We start from the raw sequence: 22413 nt of genomic DNA on the forward strand, positions 1-22413 counted from the left end.
TCATTCAATAGATCTGCTTCCTTTTCTGTAAGCAAGCAAAACGAAACATACTGCTCATACTGTTCATTGTGTTCCCCGTGGGCTGGTCTGTCAGATCACACACACAAACCCTCATGTTTGTGCTGCTTTTTAAAAGAGGAACAAGCTGTGGGATATACAGCAGGTTAAAAAAAAAGTACTGTACTGAACACGTCACCATTTTTCTCAGAAAATACACATTTCTAAAGATGTCGTTGACTTGGAATTTTCACTAGATGTCAGTAACAAAGTAATCCATACATACAAAGAAAACAAATCGAATTAAGTTTTGAGTACTAAAATGAAATGACACGCAGAAAAGTATTGAACACATGAAGAAAGGAAAAGAGGTGAAAAAAGGCATGGAAAGCCCAGACAGCGGCCGAAATGTCTCAGTATTTGTTCAGCAACCCTGCCCCTCTTCAGTGTAAATTAATATAAGCTGCTTCTGTCTCAACATCTACATTACCACATGATGACGATCAATCCGGGATGGACATTTCAGCAAGACATTGATCTCAAACACAAGGAAGCTTAAATTGTTTCAGAAAAAGAAAATAAAGCTGCTGGAATGGCCTAATCAATGACCTGATCTGAATCCAATGGAGAATTAGATCTAAATATCCAAGTCCATAGATGAGACCTACAAAACCTTGAGATGAGACCTGCAAAATCAACATTTGACATACAAAAAGTGTCTTTATATATGAATTAATGCAAGATGTAGTATATCTTTTATAAAAAAAATTTAATAAATCTTTAGTAGTTCAGTTATTACACAAAGCAATTTTTACTGAATTTTTTTGGTTATATTATTGAATATCCAAAACTTTTTGAACTTATGGCACATTGATATTCATTTTAAATAATTGTGATTACAATTGTGAACAAAATAATTGTGATTGATTTTTCCCATAATCGAGCCACACTAAATTATTGTATGTTTGCACCACAAAACAAAATCTAGTACAATTTCATATCAACAGCTTCTTTAGAAATATATTTACAAGTAAAAATCATGACACGTTCAATACTCATTTTACCCGCTGTATAAAAAAAAAAAAAAAAAACATGGAGAAGTTTTGAAGGGTCTGGGAGTGAGTACATTAGAGAAACCTATTCATTACTCTAGCTTGTGTTGGCTGACAGGCCCCTTCTACATTAATATCAATTATCGTCTGATAAATCGGTCGGCACTGCATCGGTTTTTATATATTTTAACCGTGCTGTCAAAACTGCTAGTGTCGTGTGTTCCTAACCCATCCTCAGATTTGCCGTTTGAGCTGAGAGCTGCCTTTTTCAGCATTTATTTGAACAACTGACACACAGTGTCATATTTCCTGGCTTTGCCCAAACCAGCTGTCATCTACTGCGGGCTTAAACTCTTCACTTGTGTCTCAGGTTCTCTCGGGTCAAGACTAACAGCATGCTAGTCGAGTATACATATACACACATTTCTCACACTTGGTAAATTCAGGCGTTTTCCACATGCAGGCAGTTGTTTGATTAGCTCCACCCAAACATTTTATGACCTTATAACTTTGTTTAAACAAAACGGTCTGTTCATCGCTCTTCCTGTCGTGTTTTATTTTCTCCTGCCCCCCCCATTTTCTCTCTTATCCTCTCTCTGGATAGTATACAAAGACAGATATAGTAACAATCCTTATTGATCTAATCTGTTTACTGCATGCTATTTTCGACAGTTCCATCGAAAACTCCCTCCCTTCGCAAGCCCCATCGCCACCCACCGCTCTTTCCCCGTTTTGCCTGACCTACATGGTGGTCACATGGCCTGCTTGTATGGCCTGGCATTTTATGGAAAAGCAGCGGGTAAGATAAAGCCGCCAGGTTTTAAGTGTTATCCTCTCTATCCTCTCAAGAAGGCTGGTGTTGAAAGAGGCACCGCTGTCACAAGTCAGGCCAATTTTGGGTTTGCACATGACAGCTTTACTTCCACCTTTGACCTCCATCGCAGTTTGATTACATTTGCTTGATTTCTGCTAAGGATTTTTGACTTCAAATCTTTGCTCGTCATGGGATTGTTCACACCAAAATGGAAATTCTTTATTAATAACTCACCCTCATGTTGTTGCAAACCAGTTTGAGTTTTTTTTTCTTCTGTGCATTACAAAGATAAACTGCTGATTACTTTTCCATGTAATAACAATGAACAGGGCGTGCCCATGTAAGAAAAAAGGTTTTAAATAAATTATATACCAGCGCTAATATTCAGTGAGAAACGAATCAGTCTGATTCTGTAACTGAATCATTCAGACTGACTTAAATGATTTGATTCATTTTAAACATTTGACTCAGAAGTAAAAGATAATAATTGATCTTATATTGATACCTACAACAGTTTTATTTGAATTTTAAACAAATATAGAGTACTATATTTAAAAAGGTTGTATTTATTTGATCAAACTGCAAAAGAAAGAGTCATTTCTTTCTGTATATTACTACTATTTAAAATGAGAGTTTTGTGCTTTAATTTGTTATAATGTAAATTGCTTCTTATGGCACAGTTGTATTTTCAGCATCATTGCTTCTATCTTCAATGCCACATGATACTTCATAAGTCCTTGTTCATGTAATATGCTGTTTTGAGGATTCATTATAACATTTTTGTGGAAACCAGATGATATATTTGTGCATAGAAAGTGCAAAAGAACAACATTTCTTTGCTATATAGCAGGGGTGCCCAAACTTTTTCTTATGAAGGGCCAAAAACCAAACTTGAGTAAGGCTAGTAAGCCGGATGTGAATATAGTTGGCATAGTTAATTTCCTAATTAATTTAATAAAATGTAAAAATAACTAGAAAACATTGCTTTATTTGACTAATACTATTTTTATATTACTAATTTTATAGTAATTACTTGCTAATTTTAATTAATTACTTATTTTATGTTACTAATAATAATACAGTAATTTTATTTGAATTTTATAATTAAATTAGGTCACACCTTGATGGTCTGTTTGTTGAATTTAAGTTACATTGCATACATACCAACTAATTCTCATTAAATTATAAGTGGACTGTTGGGTTGGGGTTAGGGTAAGTTGACATGTACTTGCAAAGTTTCTTCTAGTCAGTTAAACATCTGTTGCAGATGCAGTATCAATAGATATTAAGCAGACAGTCTACTAATACTCAAATGGACCATCAAAATGAAGTGTTACCCTAAATTATTACATAAAAACAATCTAATTAATAACAGAATGTAGTTACACTAGTTTTTGCCTTGATTTGCTCTCCGATGTCTTCTTCCTAGTCCTCTATCCATCAAGTGACAGTATTTACAATTTTAAAAATCTGATTAATTTACAACATTTTATTTCAGTTAGCTTTATCTGTAGCTCAACAATAAAACACCCTAACCCTCTCAATCATTCGCAATCTTTTCTCAGATGGAATAGTGGGCCAAATCAAAGGTTACAGTGGGCTGACTTTGGCCCGCGGGCCGTACTTTGGGCATCTCTGCTACAGTATATAGAAACTTTAATTTCTAATCCTTGTTCAGTTTAGTACATTCTTGATGAATATTTTAATATACTCTTTGATGAGGCTTTTCTATGTGGAGCTTCACATATTCCCCTTTCGCTTTAATTATAAAAGTGTCCAACGTTTTCTTAAAAAATAGCTTTTAGTTCCCATTGTACTTACGTAGATTGCAATGCGAGAAACTGGCATTATGTCATTTTAAACCAAATTTAACCTTAGTCTTTTGTGTGAGGATTTTGAAGCAGCTTGCTGAAGTTAACTTTCCAGAAAAGTTTGATTTGGCTGGTAAACAACTTTTAATTCCTACTGGCACACAGTGGTTACTGACACATACTGTAACTGGTAGGAATGCACTGAGGCTCCACCTTCTTCTGCCTTAATTATTATTTTTTATTTATTTATTTTTTAACAAAAAACAATAGAACTCTCCTGAGAGTAAACCAGGACTATTTATTTATTCCACAGATGAAGAAAGCAATGATTATTGTAAAAACACCTTTTTTTAGTGTACTGTACCTTTAAAACTATTCATACAGCTTGTCAGTAGTCTGGTGTAGGTGAGTTGGCTTTGGATGATCTCAGTGCCAAGCCAGTGGCTAAAGTCCAGGGCAGAGTAGAGCAGGCAGCACTGAGGGCTTGCTTTCATGCGGTGACCGAGTCCCCTTCACACTGTCGTCTGCCTGTAAATTTTCTGCTGCCCTTGCTGTTCAGCCAATTACACCAAAAGAGCTTTAGTGATTTTTTTTTTCTCCCCCCTCTTGCCGCCAAATATATTTATTTATTTTACAGATGAATGCAAAGCATCTCTGAAGGTTAAAAAAATGCTGAATTTCACTGTGCCTATAATATAAACTTTTTTCCAGCTCCTTAGCTCACAGTTGGACTGATCAATAGATGTCAGCTGTGCTTGCTACTTTCAACAAGCATTTGTGTTACATAAATCAACTCAACCACGCTTTTATTTTCGAATTTAGATTTATCCAACTTGTTGTGTTTCTTTAAAGCCGCAAATAAGTAATTCTATTACAAGCTAACCTATGCTGCACAATGAAATAAAACTGTCGAATAAAATACTAACATGCTGACAAAGTGTATGAAAGAAGATTAATAAGTTTTGCAGAGCGTATGTACACGTCTATTTTCAAATGCTGGAAGTTAGATTGTTAATGCATGTTTGTGGTCACAGTGAAAGGGTTGGATTTCTTGTTTTTGGTCGACCTAAAAAATATTTATATTGAGGAAGTAGGAAAATGTAGCAGTGTGGAGTGAAAGGCTTTTTGAATTAATGCTGGGCTCGGATCTCTTTATATAGCTAATAATGATCAACTTTGCTATAAGCTTCTCATAGTTCAGCTCACGAGGGGTGTCTCATCTGGGAGAACAGTGTTTAAAGATAACCTCTTTAAAGATCTTTTCTTCATGTGGACTTCCATGTTGGCACTGTTACTAAAATAGTGCCGTGATAGCTTATTTCCTCTTGAACACACATTTGTAGGTTGTTCTTGCTGATGCTTCCATGAGGTTGATAGTTAACTGGCTTTAGTGGACTTCATTTTAGCCTTTTATGTTTGTAACATTAATCATGTAATATTGTACCACACAATTAGAGCATGACAATTAGTTTGAGGTCATCAGAATGAGGAGGAAAAGTGGTTTAAGTGACTTTGAACGTGGCATGGTTGTTGGTGCCAGACGAGCTGGTCTGAGTATTTCGGAAACTGCTGATCTACTGGGATTTTCACGCACAACCATATTTAGGGTTTACAGAGAATGGTCAGAAAAAGAGAAAATATATAGCTCTGTGGGCGCAAATGCCTTGTTGATGTCAGAGGGGAATAGCCAGAATGGTTCGAGCTGATAGAAAGGCAACAGTAACTCAAATAACCACTTGTTACAACCGAGGTATGCAGAAGAGCATCTCTGATCGCACAACATGTCCAACCTTGAGGTGGATGGGCTACAGCAGCAGAAGACCACACCGGGTGCCACTCCTGTTAGCTAAGAACAGGAAACTGAGGCTACAATTTGCACAGGCTCACCAAAATTGGACAATAGAAGATTGGAAATGCATTGCCTGGTCTGATGAGTCTCGATTTTTGCTGCAACATTTGGATGGTAGGGTCAGAAATTGCCATCACCAACAGAAAAGCATGGATCCATCCTGCCTTTTATCAATGGTTCAGGCTGGTAGTGGTGGTGTAATGGTGTGGGAGATATTTTCTTGGCACACTTTGGGCCTATTAGTACCAATTGAGCATTGTGTCAACAGGCACAGCCTACCTGAGTATTTTTGCTGACCATGTCCATCACTTTATGACCACAGTGTCAGTAAAGCGTGAATCATCTCAGACTGGTTTCTTGAACATGACAATGAGTTCACTGTAGTAAAATGACCTCCACAGTCACCAGAACTCAATTCAATAGAGCACTTTATAGATGTGGTGGAAAGAGAGATTCGCATCATGAATGTAATCTGCAGCAGCTGCATGATGCTATCATGTCAATAAGGACCAAAATCTCTGAGGAATATTTCCAGTACCTTGTTGAATCTATGCCACGAAGGATTAAGGCAGTTCTGAAGGTAATAGGAAGGTCCAACCCGGTACTAGTAAGGTGTACCTAATAAAGTGCCCGATGAGTGTATATTAAATGCATGTACATATGTTATGCAAAAGGATTAACTCTTCTGCGAAATTTGTATTCTTTTCTCCAAACATTTTCTCGAGTAATGTTTAATGAAGCATGGACATTTTCACCATTTCTCATAGTATTTTGTTATTTCTATTAGTTTGGCTGGAATAAAAGTATTTAATTGAAAAAAATGTAAGGTCAATTCTGTTTTCCCTCTTAGAACAAACCACAAATAATTAATAACTTATCCAAGTAACCTAACTTTCCTAGTTAACCCAATAACCTCAATAACAACCTATAAATTGTACTTTTGAATACTTCTGAAAACTACAAAATAACAATATTATGTGCTGTCATCATGGCAAAGACTTAATAAAGGTATTAGAAATTAGTTATTTAATAAATGATGTTTTAAAAATGCATTGGAAAAAAAACTCTCATCGTTAAACATCACTTGAGATAATAATTAATAATAAAAGGGCTAATAATTTTGACTTCAATTGTGTATGACTTTTTTGTTGGTTTTCCAAATTTGTAAATATATATGTATTGTTTTGTATTTTTATGTTAAGGTACATTTTGCAGTATGTTTTATAAAATATATACAGTTGTAGCCCCCCTGGATTATTAGGCCCCTGTTTATTTTTTTCTCCCAATTTCTGTTTAACGGAGAGAAGATTTTTTTCAACACATTTCTAAACATAATAGTTTTAATAACTGATTTCTAATAACTGATTAATTTTATCTCTGCCATGATGACAGTAAATAATATTTGACTAGATATTTTTCAAGACACTTCTATACAACTTAAAGTGACATTTAAAGGCTTAACTAGGTTAATTAGGCTAACTAGGCAGGTTAGGGTAATTAGGCTAGTTATTGTATAACCATGGTTTGTTCTGTAGACTATCGAAAAAATATATAGCTTAAAGGGGCTAATAATTTTGACCTTAAAATGTTTTTTTTTTAATTTAAAACTGCTTTTATTCTAGCCAAAATAAAACAATCAAGACTTTCTCCAGAAGAAAAAAATATTATCAGACATACTGTGAACATTTCCTTGCTCTGTTAAACGTAATTTGGGAAATATTTAAAAAAAGAAAAGACATTCAAAGGGGGGGGCTAATAATTCTGACTTCAACTGTGTGTACCCGTATCATACTTAACATGTTCTTGCTCCTACTGTGAGCACTTTAGAGTGTGTGTTTTGTCTTATTTAATCAAAATGTAACTCCACCTCTGAAATAACTTTACTCTTAAGTTTTGTAAAGTATGCAGAGCAAAGGATAGAGCTTAATTTGGAAAGGTAAACAAGAAAGCTACCCAGTGGGTTTGCAGTTGGCATCCTTAAAGATTTATGCTACATTTTAAATTAAAATGTTTCCTCGTCTCCACATTAGAAAAAGAAAGAGTTGTAAAGTTAGCTCAGTACTAAATTTTTAATAATTTCAGGGGAAGTAGCCAGGCAAACAACGGGGGAAGAACAGAAAATAAGCAGCAAGAAAAGAGCAGCTAAGAAACGCACTAGCCGATTTGCTAACTAGCTGAGGGCAGCGCTTGGGGTGTTAGCGCAGGTCTCAGTTAGCTTTTCCAGGGCTAACTCGGGTCTGGACTGGGTGCTGAGAGCTCCACACCATCTGCATTTCGCTGTTAACGCGCCTTCACATCCGTAGGAGGATTAGCGGGAAAATCCCCAGGTTTTTTCAACCAGTTGACAAATATCAGATTTGTCTCTAAAAATTAGCTCCATCCATATCTCCCACCATATGACACACAAAAAAGATTAGCTTTAATACCCAGCCAGCTTGAGTGTGGAAAAAAGCAGATTAAAGTTTCAGTTTAGTAATATTTACCGAGCCTCTTCTCTCGGCATCGGGCAGAGTCTTCCAGAAGCTGCACTCCCCCGCTCTTTCTCTCTCTCTCTCTCTCTGTCTCAGACGCTGAGATGTTTGTCTAGCAACAATTAATGCCAATATTTATCTAATTCATCATCGCCCAATCCAGTGCCTGAAGGTTGTCTTTTTAGGATATGGCTTTTAAACAAACACAGGGAGCAGTTAAAGAGCGTTAAGTGAATAAAGGCAGCAGGTGTCCTTTCAGACAGAGCTTTGTAGTCCTCCCGGGCTGCTGTGCTGTTGTTTTAGCCGCCCATTGGCGTGGAGTAGGGGGTGGCTGGGAAACGGGCCTAGTAGGTGACCCGAGACCCCTCTACTGTCCCATTGTGAGCACTTTTGTGGAAAGGTAGCGGTGGTGTTTGATGTGGCTTTAAAAGAGTCACATCACGGCGTGCCGAAACCCATCCATCCGTACGCTCACTGCAAATTTACTGTTTATAAATTTGTGCTATGATATACTGAGCGTTCGGTGGGTAAACATCATTTAAACGGCGCATTTCACATCACCTAGAGAAACAGCCTTTATCACGTATTCCGGCGAAAAAAGAATTATCGCAGGGAAACAAATTGATGCCCAATGAGGCAAGTTGCAGGGATATTGGTTGCGCACGCACGATTGAGCCCCCACAGCTGTCATCGTTAGCAGGTACAGAGGATTTGAGCGTATTCCGCAAGCATTTGCTCAGTCAATATGTTTCCCTTTGCCATTTAATTATCATACTCGTGATCGTGGCGTCTAGAGGGAAGAGAGAACAGGGCTCGGATCCACCTGCACACAGGATACTGGCTCGCTGCTCTCTTCCTGGACCACCTCCATACCCAGAGGTTGACTCCTCAATGCAGGAGCCCATAAATGAAATTAAGGTGTCAATTAGTCAATTATGGCGTAATAACTTGGAGGGCAGACGTTTAGAAGCAGAGCGTACCTCAGCTAAGTTCATTTCCTCTGGTCCAGGAGTCCTTCGTTCTGGCCGCACGTCACTCTTCCACCCAGAGCCGCTGAATAAGGCCTCTGCTGGCTTAATTTTATTTTCCGTCGGGTATCTTCTTTAGATCGACAATTTCCTCTGCTGCTTTTATTCTCAGTCGCCATTTATTTATTTATATTTACGTTCCTGCCCGCAACCCCTCCTCCCCCCACTTGAATGCAGGGATGTACTTTTTTCTTCCCCAATTTGGCTTTAGAGACTTTTATAATTTAGTAATTAAAATCTTTGATAGGCTTTTGAAATTGCATCTAATTGAATTTAATGGGGAGATGAATTTCAATTTTATTTGATTACCGGGACCCCTGGCAAAGGTATTTATGGAAAAAACTCTACAAAAATATGCTGTGTGGGCTAAGATGGCATAATAAAATTAGAGGTAATCAGATTTCTCTGTCGTGAATTTCGCTCTAATTTCACTATAATTTTCCATTAGATAGCTAGTTTACAAATATTTGCTCATCTGCGATGGGAGAAGCTATCTGTCTAAAATGATTATGGTCAGGGCCTTCAGAAATGTGGCCCTTTCTCTCATTCCCTTTTAAAACCAGATTGCGAGAGACCGAAATTAGGAAGATTACATTATGACTGTCTGCATCCGGGAGAGATACTGAAATGTAATGATGGGAGGCAGGGGATGAAAGCTGCGTCAAGACAAATGTTTGGACTTTTAAGTAATGCTTTTTAAGTGAACTGGACATTTCAGCCTAGATAGGCATGCACCTTTTTTTCTTTTTTTTGCTCCTTAGATCACAGGAACATCTTTAACCTTTTTTATCATATTTTCATTTGTTTGCAAAATGATCATAGGCTAATTTAATAAAGACGTTCTCATTATAAAGATCACCGCCACAAGTCGGCCAATTAGTTTATGATAAGTAACTTCTGACCGCTTCTTTCGGAGATACGCACACATTTTGGTATGCAATGCACTCGCTCGTGGAAAAATAAATATATAATGCTATCCAAATAGACGTGAGGGGGAATAATATCCAACATCACAGGCTCTGCTAGAACAATACAAGGGCAAATGCTTTCTCAGGCCTTTCGCTTTTCTTTTCAAGCCACTGCACTAGTCTCCAGATTTGTCATATTCAATTTCCTGTCAATTTCACAATTGAGATTTGAGGGAGAAAAAAATCCATTTTAAAATCTCTGTGGGAAAGCTTCTTTTTCAGGCCAGAGAGGAAGAGATGATGGTGATGATGATGATGCTCCCCTTTCTGTCTTTTTTTATTTGGTTTTCTTTTTTTGTGACACCCTCCACCTCACAGTTGCCCACTCAGTCTGCGCCGTCCCACTGGCTGAGACAGCGAGAGGGTTCAAACACAATCTAACTCCCAGCAAAGGTCAGTTTTCTCACTCCGCATGGCCCCGGGCCCTAGGCACAAAAGCCCCTCAATTCACATCTTTCAACTGGGCACTGGCTTTTGTCCCGACAGAGCGAGGCGCTTGGAGCGGGCGGCCATCAGACCAGCCCCTCCTGGAGTGCGCGGTCAGGGGCAGCTAAACGTCTGGCCCCTGCATCCCTTTGACGGATGCAGCCCTGCCATGTCACAGCCCCCCCTCCCCGCTCGCCCCCATGCCCTGAGCATACCATCATAATAGGCCACATCAAACGCCATTCAGCTCCTCTCCGAGAAACAGAAATGGCAGCGAAAAGAAAAATGATCTGCGACCACTGGCCGTTGCCTACCGTACAATGCGGCCCGCCCGATCATTGCGTGCCATGTTGTGGTGTCAGTCAATGCACTCGACACGTGTTGCTGTGCTAATTCCAAAAAACGTCCCGTGCATAAAAGTGGCATTATTTTGTTTTGCTGCAAAAGTTGGCAGAGGCCGATGGGTGTGGCGCATCTGATGATATTTTGCATGTTTAGGGTTTTCTCTGGAACGTCTCGAAGATATTTGATGACTGACTGCTTTGGCTCTTCCCTTTTGGATTATTGAGTTTAAGGTGGGAACATTATGCCATTGTTGCTTTATGACTCATCCGTGTAATCAGTAAATCAACCAAAACCTGTTTTATGCTCACAAATGAGATGTAGCAGTTAGCAAACAGGAACTTGGGATTGACTCATTTCTCACAGTTATGAGACAGTACCCAGAATATGCATTTCCCCTTTTTAGTTGTTTTTTATTAGAATCTTTTTATTCCACCTGCCTTATTTCTCAGTGCTTTCAACAAATTCGGCAGATTTTGTTTTGGCTAAAACTTGGCACTTCCTGCGTAATGTTTACTCGTATCATTTGCAGTTCAAGTTGCAAACAGAAATATTTCCAAAGTCAAGTGTGTTTGGATAGAAAATATGCTGAAAATATGCTGTCCGGGTGCGCTTTTGCATGCCACAGCGGAAGAAACTGCCAGGCAAATAAGGGCTTTGTCTTATAAAGTATTCATTGTCACCTGGTAACGGCTGCCGTTTATCATTTCACCTGAAATTACAATGAAAACTGATACCTTATCAGGGGGACAAGCACATAGACAGCAGGCAAAGATGAATGAAGAAGAGAAGGAGGGAAAAAGGGAGGGAGAAGAAGGGAACGGGGGATGGGACATGTAGTTTTTTCTTTTTTTTTTTCTTCCGTTTAATATACAACCAACTGTTCTGGGGATAAGGTTACTTCACCATTTGAGCACTGCTATCTTCTTATACGAGGAAACTTTGAAATGTGCAATAAATGTCACTTTTTTTATAAAAAAAAAAAACATCCTCATTTTGCATGCGAATTTCATTGCTTTACTTTTTGCAATATTCCACAAACTTCCTGTTTTCGGTAAATAACATAACTCATAAAATGAAGTGCGATAGTCAAATGTACAGTAAGCCAGCGAGGGTCTTTCCCACAACGTGAGATAAACAAAAAACAGAACACTTTGTTCATTTTAAAACAGGCATGCTGTTATCATCGGAATCGCATGCAAAAATGTCCGACTGATACATCTAATGAGCTTGATATTTTTCTCTGAGCCTTTGAGTTTTCCCTCCCTCCTCATTTTCATGGAATCGTGGAAGGCTCCTCCCCGAGAGACTTGAAAGGCTAGAAGAGCCCAAAGATGGGAAGGCCAGCCCACTAAGGGGAGGAAAAAAGTGTGCTCAGGTTCCTCCACTGCTGTAATTTCCTATCTGCCTATTCAGACACCGGCAACTGCTTGGTGTGTGTGCGTGTGTACAGGAGCAGAACCGTAGACTAAGAGCGAGTGAGAGAGAGATAGAGAGAGAGAGGCAGGGAGGAGCGAGGAAGGGGCCGGCTCTGTATTCTCTCACCTACCCCCCGTCAAACCACAGGAGGGAGGGGCCAAGCCAAGCTGCCAATCAACCTCACTCGTGGCAGCCGGCATTATCTCTGCTACAAACTATTGACAGATTACATGTCAAGGAGTTTAGTACATGATTGAGAGCAAAAAAGGCGTTTATTGTCAACTTCTTTTAGTTTCCTGTTTCTCCCAGACCAGCTTACATCTGATGATTTTCAAACAGAGTTCAGTAATATTATGAAAGTTACATGCTTGACGGGATTTAACTTCGACTACCCTGAATATGGTAAGTGACCCTTCTCTTTAACCTCTATGTGTGCGTGTGTGTGTGTGTGTGTGTCTCTATAGGTGTGTGTGTGTGTGTGTTTTGATATAATGTACGTCTCGAATAGGGAAGTTCCTTCTAGTTTAAGTCCCATACATCGTCTTTATTTATAACTGTATGACAGGCTCTGAGAAGATGGCAGTGTTTAATACGATCACTCTGTCCTGGAGTGCTGTGTTTTCTTTCCTCACTTTACTCTCTGGAGGGGAAGAATTGAAGTAGTTTCATTTTAAACCTGAACGTAGTTGAGTTTATTTACACTATCATTTAGGAGGAGTGTATCACTTTCACCTACGGGCGTTAGGTGGTGTTTGAAACTCATATATTTGTGTTTATTAAAGCAGTCGTGGTTGTCTGAGTGCAGTTTTTTTTTTTTTTTGGAAGTTGTTGCTGATATAAGTTTCTGGAGGCACCGATGTGGCATAAATGTACATAGGCATGTAAAATTATGAGTGAAGTGACTGGTGTGGCCTAGGGGTTTGTTGCCAAGGGGACTGAGTAAACAAAATGCTGTAGTAACGTTGTTTTGACACATGTAAGGGCACACAGAACAAATGATATCCCTCTCCTTTTTCCTCGTTCTTCCATTTAGGGATGTTATGAAATTGATATCTGTCATACCGTCCCATCCTGTTTTTAATTTCATCATCAAATTATCTGGCTCTAGGAGCTTTAGGTAGTATTATACAACCAGGAATCACCCGTTCTCGACAAAAAAACTACTGGTGTTGTAGTTTAGTTAGTTTGTGTTGTGTGTGTTTGACTTTGCTGGATTTTTAATTCAGTTTAGTCTAGATAATTAAATTTATTCATTCATTAAAAAAAAAGTTTTAGTTTAGGCCAGAATTATTACAGCATATTGTGTATTCACAAACGTGTTTGTTTGGCTTTTAGTGTGTTTTACTTGATGCTGTTTAGGCAGAGTTGTGAATGTCACTTGACACCTATTTTATTATATTTTATGGTATGTATACATATTTTAAATAAATATATTATTATTATTAATAATAATAATAATAATAATATTAAATACTTATTCCGATTTTTTTATTTTTTATTTTTAAATTTAACTAGTTGACAACCACATTCTATTAGCTTTTAGCCTGAAAAATAAATACACGCATACATGGGTGAATTTAAAAGTAGGTTTTGTCATGGCAGAAAAATTCAATCAATAATTTTAGCGAGTTTCTGAAGTGATGTCTTCATGTCTTGACGCCCTCGGGCAGGATTTTTTTTCTCATCATTGTTGTTGTTCTTTGACACTAATGAACACTGTTTGTTCTAGAAGATAAATGGTGAAAGATGAAATTAAATTAAGCGAAATTTGTGACTTCTATTTAAGAGCATTTCCTGAACTTGAACAGAAGTGGCTTCAGCTTAATTGCGTCACGTTTTTGACAACTTTTGTTTTCTTTGTTCTTTATTATTTACCGCATTTTGCTTTCTGTTTGATTCATATTCTAAATAAGACACACCCAAGATTTTAAAGTCATTGTCATTTTTCTGTGTGCTCTCAGATGACTGGAGTTATTTTATTACTCCTCCAGCTTTTTTTTTTTTCCTCCTGCCCGAGCGAAAGCAGTTTTAGCCTCTGTCCACTCTGAGCACCTTTACCACTCATCTGCAAAATAGGATCAAATGAGGAGGAAAAAACAACCCAAGGTCTGCAGCCCTCAATAACCTTTATCACAATTTAGAAACAACCGAATCAATTTGATGTCTTAAGCAATAAAAAAGGCTGTTGCTGTCCTAATTCTGCAGCTCTTTGGCTGACAGTAAATTTACATTTTTTAATTAAACTAGCTGGAATTTTTATGAGGGGGCTGGGCTATGCTAATGGGAATGTTGTGTGCCGCAGATTAACAGAGTTTTGAAGTACATTTGGAAGGGGGGACATTAAAGGGGGAGAGGATGCTAGGCATCACATTTAACCCCTTTTATGCTTATTTTTCCTGAGGGACACCCGACCGCTGAGAGAGGCAAGAGCACTCTTTAGTGAAGGGGTGATCAGTGTTGCCATGTCAGCTCATGCATATTCTTTAAATTCTAATCTATAATTGATGACACGCACAGATGACACAGAAGAAAGGTGAGCTCCTTTTAGAAGGACATCTGAAATGCATTTAGTGCAGCATAAGTCATTTGAAATCAAATCTTTTTGGAGATTAAAATATAACAAAATGTAATTTTCCTAATAATTTGAATGCAGCCGTATTTATTTTCGTTATCTTGTTTATATTTGTCACAAAATGCAGTTCATATTATGATTGAATTAATCCATTAATAGTGTTGGTTGTTTTAGAAATGTTATTTATAATTTAGATGTAACATCTATAAAAAATAATTAATTAAAATGCAGAATATAAATAAAAAAAGAAGAAAGGCTAATAAAGACAGAGAGAGTCTAGCTTTCATTTGATGGCCCCCCACCATCAAAATGAACTTTGTCATCCTAAGAGCCTAACAGTCCCGGAGCTCACAGCCGGCCGAACGATAACGGAGGCTCACGCAGGAACAGATCAATCTCCAGGCATGTGAGAACGTGATGCTTATGAGCTTTCTTCTCTTCTCCTCTGCTCTGCTCTCCTCCTGTGCATTCATGCAGACACCAGACCCTAATTAAAACTTCAAAACCTTTCTGTCACTTATACACAGTAATGCTCTAATTGATACTGTGCTAGAAAAGGTTGCGGGATAATAAGTCTATCACAAATATCCATAGTTGTATATGTTTAAAATGATGTAGATTTAGCTATGATTAATAATACACCACCTGAAAATTACACTCTGTTTCTCTGGATTTAAAAAATATAGTTCTGTTAATTTAATAGTAAAACGTCGTTTTTGTTTTATTCTGTAAACTGCTAATAATTTTTTAAACCTGTTTTAAGTCAAATGTTGTCATTTATTTTGCCTAAAAGGACACTAAATGAGACTGTTTTGAAAATGTTTATAATCATTTTTAAACAACACAATACCAATGTTTTAACTTAAGATGTGTTAAGAAATCAATATATGCTGGAATCAACATTGTTTGCAATTCCAACTCCCAAAAACAATTGTGAAATTATTGCACATTTTTCATTTTCTAGGAAAAAATACATATAAATGACTATATTTATCTTTGAAATCGGCAAGAAATTTAAACAAATATTAACATTTTACTCAAACTTATATATATAATATGTGTATAGTCATTTAAAATAAATGTTATAATAATAGCTCAATATGTAAAACTGTCTATGTGTGTGTATATTATGTGTGTGTGTGTGTGTGTGTGTGTGTGCGCGCGTGTGTGTGTGTGTGTGTGTGTGTGTGTGTGTGTGTGGGTGGGTGTGTATAAACACACACACATACACACAGTTTTACGTGTTGAGCTATTATTTGAGTAATGCATAATTTCCTAGAATGTAATTTCACTGGCTGTAATCAAATCCAGTTATGAACACATAGTTCAGGTGAGTTGCGGTATCATTTTCAGTAAAACAAAAGTGAACTGTACAAAGAGAGAAAAAATTTATTACTATCAAGGTCCTGGTGCCTGACAGAGCTTGTGGTTTTAAGTTTTGCATCTCGCAAAAAAAGCTTCTCATAGTGCTGCTATCTCGTGCTATCTACCTCACCTTTTGCAACAAACGTGCCACACGATTGAGAATTTTATGATGCGTTTTCTCCCCTGCTCGACTTTTTGTGTTTCGGCACATATGGTTGCAAAAGTTGCAGAGAGTGAGATGGTCATACGCGCAGGGCCTCGCAGAATGGCTTCATTTCACGTTTATGATCTTCCACATGAAATTCTAATTTCATGCAAAGTGGGGGAGACAAATAATCTGCGGCGGCTGATACGGTATATAAGAGGGGGAAAAGAAGAATATGAAGAAGCAATTAGCACAGTGTGGAAGACTTTAGTCTGTTTGTCTGAAAGCTTGAGCTCCAATGGCCTCGAATGAAATTTGCATGCTCCGCTTATCGGCGCTCCCTTATTATGCTGTCTGAAAGGAAGATTAAGCCGGTACAAAATGTGGCGACTAATCCTTTTAAATGTGGCAGGGGTCTTTAAGGTGTGAACAACCCTGTAGGCAGGTTTCAGGCAGGCGACTCTTGACGGCTACAGTCGAGTTCCTTCAGTCTGGCAGGAGCGGATGGCGGCTGGATTGCAGTTAAGGGAGCGATTGACTCGAGCTGATGGATGGTTTGTCTGTGCGCTTGCCGTCTTTAGCTCTTTATCTCGGACCCAAACACAGAGGTCACATGGGGTGGGGCGGGTGATAAGATTAGAGCGTCGCTTTTCCGGTGGTCTTATGTGAAATCTCTACAGGACGTCAAGTGTATGTAACATTAATTAACCAGTTCATAGTTAACTAATCAGTCATGAAAACCTTTTTTCTTATCAATTATAGAAATAAAAAACGTTATTCAGTAAGCAAAATGAACATCTTCCCCATTGCCTTTTTCCCCCTCAGAGATTGTTTGCATTGGAGAGCCGCAGAACTGATATCCTGTCCTCTGTGGTAATTGACTGCAAACAGGGGTGCTTGCGTTCGAAACCTTCCCTGCCGTGAATCCTGTGGTTGTGTGTGCTTTTGCCTGTGACATTCTATTCACTTGGGTCAGTAGCAGGCAGCAGCAGCAATAATTACAGTCTGTACATGATAAATCTGAAGCCCAGCTGTTGCGTTCTGTCACAGCCTACACACTAAACCGAGCGGAGAGAGAGAACAAGAGAGAGCAAAAAGGGGGCTCCAGAGTTTGCTGTTTGACTGATTTTTTTTTTTAAACTCCGTAACTTGATAGGATTACATGCTTCTTGGACCCACACCTGTTAAGAGGCTGTTAACAGAGCAGTTGGCGGTCTCATGGCTGAAGCTTAGAGTTTTTTCAAACTCTTCTGTGTGTCCTCTTTCGGGGGATTTCTGCCTTTGCAGGAGGAGTTTGGGGACTGGAGGCTGTTCTTCCCCAGCCCCAGACTTTTGTTAAGACCACCGAAGGGGGAGGCTGAGGTGTCTCTTTAGTCTGGGGTGTTCTAGTTCATATACTTAGTCTGTATTTGAAACCGCCTGCCTTTTTTTCCCACATTGAGACTATCTTGGTGACAGGTGTGGATTTAGAGTCCTTAAATCACTTCAACTTGAATTTTATCAAGACATAGAACTAAAAGGGAAAAAGGCTTCCCATTTTATTGTTATAATTCATTATTTATTACTACATAGTGTTTTAATAAAATAATTATTTTATGATTTTGTAGTTTTTCATTATTTATTATATTAGTTTTTTTAAACTTTTTTTACAGTGTCCTTGTTACAGTTCAATACATATTAGTCATATTAATTAACAACATCTACATACTTTAGATTTAGAGTTACAATTAAGAGTGCTTTTAGTTTATTTACATGCAGTTACAGTTGAAGTCAGAATTATTAACCCCCTGAATTATTAGCCCCCCTGTTTATTTTTTTCCCAATTTCTGTTTAACGGAGAGAATATTTTTTCAACACATTTTTAAACATAATATTCTTAATAATTCATCTCTAATAACTGATTTATTTTATCTTCGCCATGATGACAGTAGAGAATATTTTACTAGATATTTTTCAAGACACTTCTATACAGCTTAAAGTGACATTTAAAGACTTAACAAGGTTAATTAGGTGAACTAGGCAGGTTAGGGTAATTAGGCAAGTTATAGTATAATGATGGTTTGGTCTGAAGACTATCGAAAAAAACATAGCTTAAAGGGGCTAATAATATTGACCTTAAAATGTTTTTTAAAAAATTAGGAACTGCTTTTATTCCATCCAAAATAAAACAAATTAGACTTTTTCCAGAAGAAAAAATATTATCAGACATACTTTGAAAATTTCCTTGCTCTGTAAACATTATTTGGAAAATATTTAAAAAAGAAAAAAAAATTCAAAGGGTGTTTAATAATTCTGATTTAATCTTTATATTAAAATTACTGTACTTAATACAGTAATCACATGCAACTTGTAACAAGGACACTAATATTTTATTGCAAAGAAATATTTTGCACTTTTATACACACTAAATGTCTTTGCTTTGTTTGAAACATTAAAACAGTACATTCATTATAAAATGGAAGAGGTGTTAAAATTAGTACAGATTCTCTCACACTTTCTATATCCAAAATTAAAGTCATGAACTACACTTGTGGTTACTTTTCAATGAAACTTGCACGAACCTGAGGGGAACTGACTTAATGCACTGACTAAAATCACCTTTACACCACTTGCAAAAATGCCTCAGACAGTGAAATTAATTCGGATAAAAGCTCTAGCATCATTTTTATCTATGGTTTGATCATGTGTCATCTAAAGCAAATACATTCAGATATTGTAATTATCAAAAAGTGTTCTTTTTTGTGGCGGGCCAATGTATATTTTTGGAACGACCAACTTACGAAATGAGTCAATCCTTTTTTGCAAGCTGTATGGCAAACAAGCCACCTGACACCAGGCTTGTGTGCTATTATTTGTGCAATTTTATGTCCATCTATTCATACACACTGAGTAATGAATGAAAGGGCATGTTGGGTTGTTGAAGGCAGCCTTCATTAAATAGTGTTCCAGCGTGATTTAGATATTTTCCAGCACTGCACAGACCACGACAAATGCCATGTTACGGCTTGCACAACCAGCAGAAATAGAATGAAAATACCTGTTCAAGTCTGCCCGGAGGTTTTTTTTTTTTTTTGCAACTTTTTTATACCTTACATTATGCAATCTGTGGTGTAGATCCCTGGTATGTGTGGATTGTCTGAAAGCATAAGGCAGGTAGGGTAGAGATAGAGATTGCTAATGGCTTGTTTATTTTGCCTGTACTCTGCTATCCTTGAATACCATATTTGGATTTTGTTAGTCTCACTTAGTGAGCTCAGACCCTTTCAAAGGGGTTTCAACACCTGTCCTGCCTATTGTGCTGGAATTTTCTATATTTGGCTTATAGTCAGACTCATTGGTTGGTACAAAGGGGCAACATTTGTCAAAGTCGACGACTGGGGATAGACATTCTGACTTGTTAGGCTTTGAAAAAAGGGCAAGGAAAAAATTTACACAGAAAGTGTATTCCATACAGTCATCATAATAAATCAATCTGCAAAAACAAATGTTTATATATATATATATATATATATATATATATATATATATATATATATATATATATATATATATATATATATATATATATATATATTATATTTATATATTTATATTTATTATTTTTTTTTTTTATCTGTAGTTTTATAGCATGTCCCCATAACTGTATTTCTGCAACCAAAGGTAATCTTATCTTAGAAAGGAGGGAAGAAATTTTAATAATCGTAATTCAGGTGGATTTGATTGTCTTGATAAGTAATCAGAGTATCATGATAAATAAGGGAACATTATGACTTCGGCACAGCAGAGCACTGATTGTTTTGAAAGTGTCGTGTCCATTGGACGCCCATCTGAGCTTCTCTACAGAGTGAAATAACCCACCCGGCCCTTAATTGTTTGGAAATATTGGAGGCCCCTTTTCACCTGCGTGTGCGCTCCCCTCTCCCCTGATTCATTTCAGAGACCGTCCTCGGCTGCTGGAAAATGGCGTTAATTTTTTTATTACCTGTTTGACTCTCCAGCCTTATTACTGTAGCCCCTTAATGTTCTCCGTAACCGTGGAAACCAGATGAATAAACGTCCGCAAAAGAAAATGAGATGATTAAACAGGTCATCCTTGCAAAACAAATTCGCTTGGTCGAGCGCAATTTGTGTACCAAGCGCCTGTCTTAACAGTTTGCTAACAAGGGGATTGTTTGCAAGGGTAACGGGATAAGAGGGAAAAAATAAATAAATAAAAAACTGGGGAATAATGATAAACTAGCTCTGAACATGAAATAATCTGTTTGGAAAAAAATATTATAGTTGGGGAAAATAAAGCAACTTAATTGCTTAAAAGCCTCTGTGTCTTTGACATCTTTTTTGCCCATAGAAGGAATTTGCCAATGTGCTTAACGCACACTTGGCTCAAGCACACACATTACAAATCCTGCAGTATTTGAATAGTTATCTCCTATTTAAGGTATAGACTATACATTCCTGGAGGTATGTGGATAGTACGCAAAGACAGCAGACAAGATTCATAACGGCGGACCGTCTCACACGGCACACCTCCTGGCTCCGTCTTCGGACCCTTTAAGTTTTAATGCTTTCTCCTCCACCCTTCCTCTCTTCCTTTTCTCCCATAGTGCACTTGTTTTGACCCCTTTTGTGCATATTTAACAAGCAATATTTCATCTCACTATGATGGTTTGGTCGCTCTCATCCCTGTAAATAAGAGACTTGCTTTTGCCGATTTAGATATGTAAAGATAGGGCAGAATCCCAGGCCTGAATTAAAGCTATGTCTGTGTTCACAGCGAGACCGCTAATGACAAACGGTGGCCATGCCGTGGTGATGTTGTTTATGGAAGTACGCCACTCAAGGGTGTTGGCTGTTTACACTGAAGCTCCACTTTCCCTCATTCTTAAAAAATAAGCCCTCCCCTGATCATCTTTTGCATTTGTTTTCCCCTCCCGAGTCGAAGGGGTGTGGGGTGGTACTGGATTCTAGGTCTCTCGGGGCAAAAGCGTGGCACATTTTGAGAGAGTGCTGCTGCCCCAGCACTGGGGTGTGTGTGTGGCAGAAACTGAAAAGCACTCGTGCATTATTGATGTTTTAATTTGTGCAAATGCCCGAGTCTTTGTTAAGTGATTATAGAGCTGTAGAGATAAGAGACAGGTACTTTGGGCAGAAACAAGAGCTGGTGCCCACTTTGCTGGCCTAGTTTAGGTGCATTGCTTGGCAAGGTTCAGCACAAAAATGTCAACGTGTCAAAGATATATGAAAAAAAAGCCTGTTGATCTTTTGTACTTTTTTCTAAACTACACCTCTCCCATTTATGGTACAGTTTTATAGATCTTTTACATCCCTTATCAAAAATTATTTGATGTAAATATAATAGAACTGACCTGAAAAGCCCCATAAGCAAATATTGTGTGTGTCACGCCAGCAGCTGACCTTGGGAAAGAATGCAAAGTTATAATACCTCACGCTAGAACAACAAACCCATAAAATAATGCTACACAAAGTGAGCTGGTTTAGGTAAATACGAGAGAAGGACTTCGCTTTTTTCAAACCTTGATTAACAGGAACATGAGATCATAAAGTTTTCCATGACGTGCCTCATTGCTGTTGTAACTGGCAGACGGTTTTTGCTGCCTTTATCATTGCTGGGCACAAATAGAGTGAATCAACAGGAAAAGTGAAATATTGTAATTATGCTGTCATTCAAAAACACATGCACAAGTGCAAAGTCGCTTTTTCGAATGAGATTGATCATGGGGTCAATTATGCTGGAGGGTGTTTTTTTACTTCTGCTTTTTATGTTTTTGGAAAAGGTGTGTCTGTGAAAAAAAAACAAAGGAATTATTAGACAATAATTATCATATGGTTATGTATATTGCTTCTGAATAATTGCTCATAATAATAATAACTGTTATAAGAATAATAATAAAAATAATATTAATAAAAATAAGTGTTATTATTATCAAATAATTGAAACTTTTTTACTGCTTCTTGTGTTTTTAGAAAAGGTGTGTCTGTGAAAAAACCAAGGAAATGAATGTATAATTGTCATGTGGTAATATATATTAATGTTGAATAATTGCTTATAATAACAACAATAATAATAATAATAATAATAATAATAATAATAATAATAATAATAATAATAATAATAATAATAATAATAATAATA

General features: G+C 37.4%; 1 protein-coding gene across 6 annotated transcripts in view; it reads left to right on the top strand.

Annotated features, from left to right (window-relative positions):
- The window catches only part of casz1 (castor zinc finger 1), a 328648-nt gene that overhangs the window by 202415 nt on the left and 103820 nt on the right, over positions 1 to 22413 (top strand). For 4 of the 6 annotated variants that reach the window (XM_056448842.1, XM_056448847.1, XM_056448844.1 and 1 more), the window contains exon 1: positions 12169 to 12579. The exons of the other annotated variants lie outside the window; for them this stretch is intronic. In XM_056448842.1, coding sequence (XP_056304817.1) covers positions 12531 to 12579 — 49 coding nt within the window. In that variant the 5' untranslated portion in view covers positions 12169 to 12530. Of the gene's footprint in view, positions 1 to 12168; positions 12580 to 22413 lie in introns of those variants that run through there. 6 annotated transcript variants of the gene reach the window in all.

This window comes from Danio aesculapii, chromosome 23 (assembly GCF_903798145.1).
Source record: "Danio aesculapii chromosome 23, fDanAes4.1, whole genome shotgun sequence".
Classification (NCBI taxonomy): domain Eukaryota; kingdom Metazoa; phylum Chordata; class Actinopteri; order Cypriniformes; family Danionidae; genus Danio; species Danio aesculapii.